Source organism: Entelurus aequoreus, linkage group LG14 (assembly GCF_033978785.1).
Source record: "Entelurus aequoreus isolate RoL-2023_Sb linkage group LG14, RoL_Eaeq_v1.1, whole genome shotgun sequence".
NCBI classification, from domain to species: Eukaryota; Metazoa; Chordata; class Actinopteri; order Syngnathiformes; family Syngnathidae; genus Entelurus; species Entelurus aequoreus.
The window spans coordinates 52,349,490-52,361,610 of NC_084744.1; the positions used below are offsets into that span (position 1 = coordinate 52,349,490).

A 12,121-nucleotide genomic window follows, 5' to 3' on the forward strand; every position below is an offset into this window, starting at 1 on the left:
TGTTGCTAATGTACACGAGTGCTGCCAGCACTAGTGGGGCTGCAGTGCATGGGGGAAGCTTAACGTTCAACACAAAAGTGTAGCAAGATAAATGTGTCTTGAACATAATACAGTCAAGCCTCGTGTTGCTAGGTTTACTATCCAGGGCTACATGAGTGCTTCCAGCACTGATGGAGCTGCGGTTCTTTCAGGAAAACCTGCATTTTAGCAAAAATGTGTCGCAAAGATAATTGTTTCTTGTATACAGTTACACTCAAGTATTGTGGTGATAAGCAAATATTTGAGACGCTAGCTGAGGGACGATTTAGCATGTTTTTTTATGTTGCTAATGTACACGAGTGCTGCCAGCACTAGTGGAGCTGCAGTGCATGGGGGAAGCTTAACGTTCAACACAAAACTGTAGCAAGATAAATGTGTCTTGAATACAGTACTGTCAAGCCTCGTGTTGCTAGGTTTACTATCTAGGGCTACATGAGTGCTGCCGGCACTCATGGAGCTGCGGTTCATTGAGGGAATTTTTAGCAAAAGTGTATAGCAAGAATGTGTAGCATGTATACAGTTACAATCAAGCATGGTGGTGATAGTCTAATGATCTTAGGCTACATAAGAGCTGCCAGCTCTAGTGGAGCTGCGGTTCTTTTTTGTTGCTCGTGTGTCGTTTCACGGGTCATCACCCGTACTTTAGCGAGTGTTTTCTCCCGGAGGTCGCGCTTTGTTTCACTTTAAACCTCCTGATTTTCCACCGCCTGCACTTTTTTTTTTTTTTTTTTCTATCAGCGCCAACGACCTCCTCCAGCGATGGCTTCCGATGTTTGCCGGAGTCGCCAAAGCGCGGCCTGACCTTGGGAAGGGGCGGCGTCGCACCATTTGCTCAATGAGATGGGATGGCGGCCGGGCTAAGCTCAGCTGGCACTCGTGCTCCCCCAGGCGTCCCGTTTGGCAGCACATGACAATCATGGAGCTATTTCAGGGTGCAGCTGCCAGTGGTACCTACTAGTCCCTCACCTGGACGCTACGCCTGGCTGACTGAAGGTTGCTCAGGTGAGAGGAAGGAAGGAAGGGGGGTTGTGGGCAAAACATAATATTACACTTAGTAGGTGACAATATTAACTGTTTTGTTGTTGAATAATATAATAAAACACACTTTTTATTCTTAAAAAATAAAAATAAAGGTTTAAATATCTAATACAGTTTGCAGGTGGATGAGCATAAAGCAGGGACATTTTTCCCATTCAAAATGAATGGGGCATTTTTCAAATTTGACCAAGTTTCAATTTTTCAAATCGGGTGAAAAATGTTGTAGTAGTAACATGTTGACTTGAGAAATGGTATTAAGGAATTCCTGGAATTTCGGGAAAACCGTGAATTTTCACAGTTAAAAAAATAAATACATAAATTAAATAAATCGTTTTTTTCCCGATTTAAGAGGGATTTTTTGACGGTGGAACGGTTGAAATGCGATTAAAAATGTGGAAGGAGTAGTCGCCAGAGAAAAGGGTGGAAATAGGGTTTTGGAAAAGTGGGAATTCTGGAAAATCCTGGAATTTTATGAACTTGGAAAAAAATTCAAATTTTTTAATTTCCAGGATGGTGGAATATGTTGAAGGTGGAATGGTTTGAATAGGTTGAAAAATGTTGAAGTAGTAACATGTTGACTTGAGAAATGGTATTAAGGAATTCCTGGAATTTCGGGAAAACCGGGAATTTTCGCAGTTAAAAACATAAATACATAAATAAAATAAATCGTTTTTTTTCCAGATTATGAGGAATTTTTTGACGGTGGAACGGTTGAAATGCGATTAAAAATGTTGAAGGAGTCGTCGCCAGAGAAAATGGTGGAAATAGGGTTTTGGAAAAGCAGGAATTCTGGAAAATCCTGGAATTTTATGAACTTGGAAAAAATTCAAATTTTGTAATTTCCAGGATGGTGGAATATGTTGAAGGTGGAATGGTTTGAATAGGTTGAAAAATGTTGAAGTAGTAACATGTTGACTTGAGAAATGGTATTAAGGAATTCCTGGAATTTCGGGAAAACCGGGAATTTTCACAGTTAAAAAAATAAATACATAAATAAAATAAATCGTTTTTTTCCAGATTATGAGGAATTTTTTGACGGTGGAACGGTTGAAATGCGATTAAAAATGTGGAAGGAGTAGTCGCCAGAGAAAAGGGTGGAAATAGGGTTTTGGAAAAGTAGGAATTCTGGAAAATCCTGGAATTTTATGAATTTGGAAAAAATTCAATTTTTTTAATTTCCAGGATGGTGGAATATGTTGAAGGTGGAATGGTTTGAATAGGTTGAAAAATGTTGAAGTAGTAACATGTTGACTTGAGAAATGGTATTTAGGAATTCCTGGAATTTCGGGAAAACCGAGAATTTTCACAGTTAAAAAAAATAAATACATAAATAAAATAAATCGTTTTTTTCCCGATTAAGAGGAATTTTTTGACGGTGGAACGGTTGAAATGCGATTAAAAATGTTGAAGGAGTCGTCGCCAGAGAAAATGGTGGAAATAGGGTTTTGGAAAAGCAGGAATTCTGGAAAATCCTGGAATTTTATGAACTTGGAAAAAATTCAATTTTTTAAATTTCCAGGATGGTGGAATATGTTGAAGGTGGAATGGTTTGAATAGGTTGAAAAATGTTGAAGTAGTAACATGTTGACTTGAGAAATGGTATTAAGGAATTCCTGGAATTTCGGGAAAACCGGGAATTTTCGCAGTTAAAAAAATAAATACATAAATAAAATAAATCGTTTTTTTCCCGATTAAGAGGAATTTTTTGACGGTGGAACGGTTGAAATGCGATTAAAAATGTTGGAGTAGTCGCCAGAGAAAATGGTGGAAATAGGGTTTTGGAAAAGTAGGAATTCTGGAAAATCCTGGAATTTTATGAACTTGGAAAAAATTCAAATTTTTTAATTTCCAGGATGGTGGAATATGTTGAAGGTGGAATGGTTTGAATAGGTTGAAAAATGTTGAAGTATTAACATGTTGACTTGAGAAATGGTATTAAGGAATTCCTGGAATTTCGGGAAAACCGAGAATTTTCACAGTTAAAAAAATAAATACATAAATTAAATAAATCGTTTTTTTTCCCGATTTAAGAGGAATTTTTTGACGGTGGAACGGTTGAAATGCGATTAAAAATGTGGAAGGAGTAGTCGCCAGAGAAAAGGGTGGAAATAGGGTTTTGGAAAAGTAGGAATTCTGGAAAATCCTGGAATTTTATGAACTTGGAAAAAATTCAAATGTTTGAATTTCCAGGATGGTGGAATATGTTGATGGTGGAATGGTTTGAATAGGTTGAAAAATGTTGAAGTAGTAACATGTTGACTTGAGAAATGGTATTTAAGAATTCCTGGAATTTCGGGAAAACCGAGAATTTTCACAGTTAAAAAAATAAATACATAAATAAAATAAATCGTTTTTTTCCCGATTAAGAGGAATTTTTTGACGGTGGAACGGTTGAAATGCGATTAAAAATGTGGAAGGAGTAGTCGCCAGAGAAAACGGTGGAAATAGGGTTTTGGAAAAGCAGGAATTCGGGAAAATCCTGGAATTTTATGAACTTGGAAAAAAATTCAAATTTTTTAATTTCCAGGATGGTGGAATATGTTGAAGGTGGAATGGTTTGAATAGGTTGAAAAATGTTGAAGTAGTAACATGTTGACTTGAGAAATGGTATTAAGGAATTCCTGGAATTTCGGGAAAACCGGGAATTTTCACAGTTAAAAAAATAAATACATAAATAAAATAAATCGTTTTTTTCCAGATTATGAGGAATTTTTTGACGGTGGAACGGTTGAAATGCGATTAAAAATGTGGAAGGAGTAGTCGCCAGAGAAAAGGGTGGAAATAGGGTTTTGGAAAAGCAGGAATTCTGGAAAATCCTGGAATTTTATGAACTTGGAAAAAATTCAATTTTTTTAATTTCCAGGATGGTGGAATATGTTGAAGGTGGAATGGTTTGAATAGGTTGAAAAATGTTGAAGTATTAACATGTTGATTTGAGAAAATGGTATTTAGGAATTCCTGGAATTTCGGGAAAACCGGGAATTTTCACAGTTAAAAAAATAAATACATAAATCAAATAAATCTGTTTTTTCTCGATTAAGAGGAATTTTCTGACGGTGGAACGGTTGAAATGCGATTAAAAATGTGGAAGGAGTAGTCGCCAGAGAAAAGGGTGGAAATAGGGTTTTGGAAAAGCAGGAATTCTGGAAAATCCTGGAATTTTATGAACTTGGAAAAAATTCAAATCTTTTAATTTCCAGGATGGTGGAATATGTTGAAGGTGGAATGGTTTGAATAGGTTGAAAAATGGGGAAAATGGCCAATTCATTTTGAATAGGAAAAATGTCCCGGAAAACCTGGAATTATGGGAAATCTGGGGGGAAAAAATTTGAATTGTTGAAGTACAGCACACAATTCCTGAACAGGCGGAATATTGTTGGAACAGTTTGAATCAGATGAAAAATATGGGAATTGTGGAATTTTGAAGAATGGGAATTTCAGAAAAATTGGGAATTTCGGAAAAAGCGGGAATTTTTAGGAAAATTGCAAAAAACTTCAATGGTCTGAATGAGTTTAAATGGTTGGTGTTGACATTTTTCAAATCGGTTGAGAAATTTGAAGTAGTAACATGTTGACTTGAAAAATGGTATTTAGGAATTCCTGGGGGGAAAAAAATCCCGGAAATTTTTCCACTCAAAAAAACAACTTCATTTTTTGTCCTAATTAAAAGAAATGTTTTGACGGTGGAACGGTTGAAATGCATTTAAAAATGTGGAAGGAGTAGCCGCCAGAAAAAAGGGTGGAAATAGGGCTTTGGAAAAGCAGGAATTCTGGAAAATCCTGGATTTTTTTTTAACTTGGAAAAAATTATAATTTTTTAATTTCCAGGATGGTGGAAGGTGGAATGGTTTGAATAGGTTGAAACATTGGGAAAATGACCAATTCATTTTGAATAGAAAAAATGTCCTGGAAAACCTGGAATTATGGGAAATCTGGGGGAAAAAATTTGAATTGTAGAAGTAGAGCACACAATTCCTGAACAGGCGGAATATTGTTGGAACAGTTTGAATCAGATGAAAAATGTGGGAATTGTGGAACTTTGAAGAATGGGAATTTCAGAAAAATTGGGAATTTCGGGAAAAGTGGGAAGTTTTTGGAAAATGGTAAAAAAAAAACTTCAATGGTCTGAATGGTTGGTGTTGACATTTTTCAAATTGCTTGAGAAATATTGAAGTAGTAACATGTTGACTTGAAAAATGGTATTTAGGAATTCCTGGAATAAAAAAAAACCCGAACATTTTTCGACTCAAAAAAACAACTTCGTTTTTTGTCCTGATTAAGAGGAATGGTTTGACGGTGGAACGGTTGAAATGCGTTTAAAAATGTGGAAGGAGTAGTCGCCAGAAAAAAAGTGGAAATACGACTTGGAAAAGCAGGAAATCTGGAAAATCCTGGAATTTTTTTTAAATTCAAAAAAATTATAATTTTAATTTACAGGATGGTGGAATATGTTGCAGGTGGAATGGTTTGAATAGGTTGAAAAATGGGGAAAATGGCCAATTCATTTTGAATAGCAAAAATGTCCCGGAAAACCTGGAATTATGGGAAATGTGGGAAAAAAAATTTGAATAGTTAAAGTAGAGCACACAATTCCTGAACAGGCGGAATATTGTTGGAACAGTTTGAATCAGATGAAAAATGTGGGAATTGTGGAACTTTGAAGAATGGGAATTTCAAAAAAATTGAGAATTTTGGGAAAAGCGGGAATTTTTTGGAAAATGGTAAAAAACTTTAATGGTCTGAATGAGTTCAAATGGTTGGTGTTGACATTTTTCAAATCGGTTGAGAAATGTTGAAGTAGTAACATGTTGACTTGAAAAATGGTATTTAGGAATTCCTGGAATAAAAAAAAAAACGGGAATTTTTCGACGCAAAAAAACAACTTTGTTTTTTGTCCTGATTAAGAGGAATGTTTTGACGGTGGAACGGTTTAAATGCGTTTAAAAATGTGGAAGAAGTAGTCGCCAGAAAAAAAGTGGAAATACGACTTGGAAAAGCAGGAATTCTGGAAAATCCTGGAATTTTTTTTAACTTGGAAAAAATTATAATTTGAATTTCCAGGATGGTGGAATATGTTGAAGGTGGAATGGTTTGAATAGGTTGAACAATGTGGAAATGGTGAAAGTTTGAAAAACGGCCAATTCATTTTGAAAGGGATAAATGTCCCGGATAACCTGGAAATCTGGGAAATCTGGGAATTTTTTTTCAGAATTGTTGAAGTAGAGCACACAATTCCTGAACAGGTGGAATATTGTTGGAACAGTTTGAATCAGATGAAAAATGTGGGAATTGTGGAACTTTGATGAAAACTCAGATGAAAAATGTGCTCTACTTCAACAATTCCAAAAAAATTCCCAGATTTCCCACAGAATTGGCCATTTTTCAAACTTTCACAATTTCCACATCTTTCAACCTATTCAAACCATTCCACCTTCAACATATTCCACCATCCTGAAAATTCAAATTTTAATTTTTCCAAGTTAAAACAATTCCAGGATTTTCCAGAATTCCTGCTTTTCCAAAGCCCTATTTCCACCCTTTTTTTTGGCGACTACCCCTTCCACATTTTTAAACGCATTTCAACCGTTCCACCGTCAAAACATTCCTCTTAATCAAGACAAAAAACAATTTATTAGTTTTTACTCGAAAAATTCCCGTTTTTTTTTTATTCCAGGAATTCCTAAATACCATATTTCAAGTCAACATGTTACTACTTCAACATTTCTCAACCGATTTGAAAAATGTCAACACCAACCATTCCAACTCATTCAGACCATTGAAGTTTTTTATCATTTTCCAAAAAATTCCCGCTTTTCCCGAAATTCCCAATTTTTCTGAAATTCCCATTCTTCAAAGTTCCACAATTCCCACATTTTTCATCTGATTCAAACAGTTCCAACTTCAAAATATTCAGCCTGTTCAGGAATTGTGTGCTCTACTTCAACAATTCTAAAAAAAAAAATCCCAGACATTTTTCCTATTCAAAATGTCTTGGCCATTTTTCAAACTTTCACCATTTCCACATTTTTCAACCTATTCAAACCATTGTACCTTCAACATATTCCACCACCCTGGAATTTGAAATTAAAACATTTTCCAAGTTAAAAACAATTCCAGGATTTTCCAGAATTCCTGCTTTTCCAAAGTTGTATTTCCACAATTTTTTCTGGCGACAACTCCTTCCGCATTTTTAAACGCATTTCAACCGTTCCACTGTCAAAATATTCCTCTTAATCAGGAAAAAAGAGATTTATTTTATTTATTTATTTTTTCTTTTAACTGTGAAAATTCCAGGTTTTCCCAAAAATCCCGGAATTCCTTAATACCATTTCTCAATTAAAAATGTTACTACTTCAACATTTCTCAACCGATTTGAAAAATTTCAACACCAACCATTTCAACTCATTCAGACCATTCAAATTTTTTACCATTTAAAAAAAAAAAAGACTTCTGCATTGTGTGTAAGTAATAAGTATGCAAATATACATGGTCTATAGCTAGCATTAGCTTATAGCTAGCATTATATTATAGCTTGGATTAGTTTATAGCTAGCATTAGCTTATAGCTAGGATTAGTTTATAGTTAACATTAATTTATAACTAGGATTGATTTATTGCATGTATTAGTTTATAGCTAGTATTATCTTATAGTTAACATTAACTTATAGCTAGGATTGGTTTACAGCCAGTATTAGTTTATAGCTAAGATTATTTTATAGTTAACATTAGCTTGTAGCCAGTATTAGCTTGTAGCTTGGATTAGTTTATAATTCAAATTAGTTTAGAGCTAGTATTAGTTTAGAACTAACATTAGCTTATAGCTAGTATTAGCTTATAGTTAACATTAACTTATAGCCAGTATTAGTTTATAGCTAGGATTATTTTATAGTTAACATTAGCTTGTAGCCAGTATTAGCTTGTAGCTTCGATTAGTTTATAATTCAAATGAGTTTATTGCTATTATTAGTTTAGAGTTAAAATTAGCTTATAGCTAGGATTAGCTTATAGTTAACATTAATTTATAGCTAGGATTAGTTTATAGCCAGTATTAGCTTATAGCTAGGAGTATCTTATAGTTACCATTAGCTTGAAGCCACTATTAGTTTATAGCTTGGATTAGTTTATAATTAAAATTAGTTTATAGCTAGTATTAGTTTATAGTTAACATTAGCTTGTAGCCACTATTATTTTATAGCTTTGATTAATTTATAATTTAAATTAGTTTATAGCTAGTATTAGTTTATAGTTAACATGAGCTTATAGCTAGTATTAACTTATAGTTAACATTAATTTATAGCTAGGATTGTCTTTTAGCCAGTATTAGTTTATAGCTACGAATATTTTATAGTTAACATTAGCTTGTAGCCATTATTAGTTTATAGCTTGGATTAGTTTATAATACAAATTAGCTTATAGCTAGTTATTAGTTTAGAGTTAGCATTAGCTTGTAGCTAGATTTAGCTTATAATATACAAATATTATAATGTTTTTATTTTATTTTAAATCAAATCTGGACATTGTGTTTAATGACAACTAATAATAAAAAGTTGAAAAGCTTGAAAATAGTCTGAAGGTTTTTTAAAGAGGTCGGACAGACTGAGGCCCTGAGGAACCCCTCCAGTCCAGTCCCCCCAATTAGTCCTTCCTGGTCTCGGGGCCACTTAGCGCTAATTAGTGCGCCCTGGTGGCAGGGCCAATCACCAGCAGGTTAATTGTTTGAACCCCGCCATATGTAGCCAACATTTGCGAGTCACTTGGACACATGAGCGACGACACCGCGACACGAAAACCTTGAAGTCAGCTTACTAGAAATTTACGTAATTAAGTTAAGGAATCAGAGAAATCAAAGAAAATAGAAAGAGTCAAATTTGAGTTAGTGAGGGTTTAGATTATTTCATAAAATGGTCAAAAAGTTGCAAGTAGGATTGCATTGCTGTATATCAGAGGTCTTCTACAGGGGCACTCCTAGGGGTCTGCAGAGGTACTGCAGGGGGGTTGTTAGTATTTGTTTGTAATTTTTGTATATTACTACGCAATTTGTCCACATTTTTAAATGTCTTTAAATACACATTCAATGAGTGACGCTAGTTTCCAGCTAGCAATTAACCGCGCTAGTTGCCAGCTAGCTATTAGCTACGCTTGTTACCAGCTAGCTATTAGCGGCGCTAGTTTCCAGCTAGAAATTAGCGGGACTTGTTGCCAGCTAGCGATTAGAGGCGTTATTCGCGAGCTAGCAATTAACACGCTTGTTTCCAGCTGGCTCTTAGCTGCACTAGTTTTCATCTACCAATAAACACAATAGTTTCCAACTAGCTATTCGCTGTGCTAGTTTTCCAGCTAGAAATTAGCAGCGTTAGTTGCCAGCTAACTACTAGCTACGCTTGTTACCAGCTAGTTTCCAGCTGGCTTTTAGCTTCACTAGTTTTCAGGAAGCAATTAACATGATAGTTTCCAGCTAGCAATTAGCGGCTTGTTGCCAGCTAGCAGTTAGAGGCGTTATCTGCGAGCTAGTTTCATTTAAGCAATTTTATACAAAATGTTTAAGGAGGAAGTCTTTGACCTGGAAAACATTGAAGACCCCAACTATCTATATCTATATATATATATATATATATATATATATATATATATATATATATATATATATATATATATATATATATATATATATATATATATATATATATATATATATATATATATATATATATATATATATATATATATATATATATATATATATATATATATATATATGTACATATATGTATATATATATATATATATATATATATATATGTACATATATGTATATATATATATATATATATATATATATATATATATATATATATATATATATATATATATATATATGTATGTATATATATATATATATATATATAATAATAATACCTGGGATTTATATAGCGCTTTTCTAAGTACCCAAAGTCGCTTTACATGTTGTTAAATGTCTGGTTTTTGGTGCAATATCTACATAGGTGTATTGCTAGCTGGAAACTATTGTGTTTATTGCTAGATAAAAACTAGCGCAGCTAAGAGCCAGCTGGAAACAAGCGTGTTAATTGCTAGCTCGCAGATAACGCCTCTAATGTGTGTGTGTATATACTGTATATATATATATATACACACACACACACGTTAGGTCAGGAAAAAACACAAGAGACTATCATCCCTACAAGCCTGTTTCGCCGGTTTCCCTGATAAAAATCCAGGGAAACCTGCAAAACAGGCTTGTAGGGATGATATAGCCTCTGTGTTTTTTCCTGATCTAACAAGAGACTTGTTACAAATATGATGACATAAGTACGAAGTAAGAAGTACAAACATAAAAGAGACTACCAAGATAATAATAATTTTAAAAAATAAATAAATAAATACATTTAAAAAAAATAAAAATAAATATATATATATATATATATATATATATATATATATATATATATATATATATATATATATATATATATATATATATATATATATATATATATATATATATATATATATATATATATATATATATATATATATATATATATATATATATATATATATATATATATATGTATATATATATATATATATATTTTTTTTTTAATTTTTTTTTTTTATTTTTTTTATTTTTTATTTTATTTTTTTTATTATTATTATCTTGGTAGTCTCTTTTATGTTTGTACTTCTTATTTTGTACATATGTCATCATATTTGTACCAATGAACCATGTTTTATGTGTAATTAATCTATGTTTCTATTTTACTAGTTTCATTTAAACAATTTTATTACGAAGTTGGAGGGGGTCTTTAACCTGGAAAACATTGAAGACCCCAACTGTAGACAACCACAATGATGTATTTCACCATACTGTTTATACTAGTACACTTACTGGAAATGATACATTTTAATATGTATATATATATATATATATATATATATATATATATATATATATATATATATATATATATATATATATATATATATATATATATATATATACATATATATATATATATATATATATATATATATATATATATATATATATATATATATATATATATATATATATATATATGTATATATATATGTATATATATATGTATATATATATATATATATATATATATATATATATATATATATATATATATATATATATATATTTATATATATATATACTGTCACCTCAACTAACAGAACACAGAAGCAGTATCATTCAAAATATGGTGAAGGCGATCGCATTTTTTTCCGCTCCCTTCCATTGCGACGAACAGCCTTTGGGCCCCGTGAGTGGCTGCCATCGTCTTACGAATTTGCCGATACACCAGAGCAATGCCCACACTAATCAGCAGGTGTCCCGCGATCACGGTTCCAAATAGGTAGATGTCTTCCACGTCCTCGATGGAAAGGACTGAGAGGCACATGATTCTCCATTTATCCCAGGAATCAGCCAGGCTCCCCAGAACCTATATTCTTCGTCGAAAATATTTTGCAGGGAGAAGGAGGGAGCGGAGGGTCGGGCTGAGGGATCACAGACTGGGGCGATTTCTGAACTGAATTGCAAGATGGATCACATCATGGAAAAGCTGGTTGAAAGGGAAAAAATGGATATGAGGGCCAGCATGGACGAATAGAACAGACAAGCCGTTGTAATGTCTGCTCGCGGAAAAACAAAAATCCTAATCTACGATTTGACTCCCTCGAATGGCCTTGACGCTGCAACAACAGAAGCAGGCTGTTTTGAAAACATCCCCGAGGACACCTCAACGATGGACGCTTTTGACCTCCCTCCCTCCTCAACGACACCTGGAGTCGAACTTTTCCTTGCATGCAGAACGGCCCCAGGCCTATGGACACTACATCAACACACCCAAGACAATGGGCATATACACACACACCCTCCCCCGCCCCACGCCTTCACCACCGCTTGATTCCCCTTCGGGGTGATGTGCGGCTGGCAGCGCTTCATAGCAGCAGTCGACCTCCAGGGCCCCAACTCTCTGTTGCGAGTTGCCGTGATT

General features: G+C 33.7%; 1 protein-coding gene across 1 annotated transcript in view; it reads left to right on the forward strand.

Moving 5' to 3' along the window:
- Positions 1-808: 808 nt before the first annotated feature.
- LOC133664295 (uncharacterized) overlaps positions 809-12,121 on the forward strand; it is a 27,019-nt gene continuing 15,706 nt past the window's right edge. Inside the window, exon 1 of the mRNA XM_062068804.1 lies at positions 809-986. Within this exon, the coding sequence (XP_061924788.1) occupies positions 809-986 (178 nt within the window). The remainder of the gene's footprint in view (positions 987-12,121) is intronic.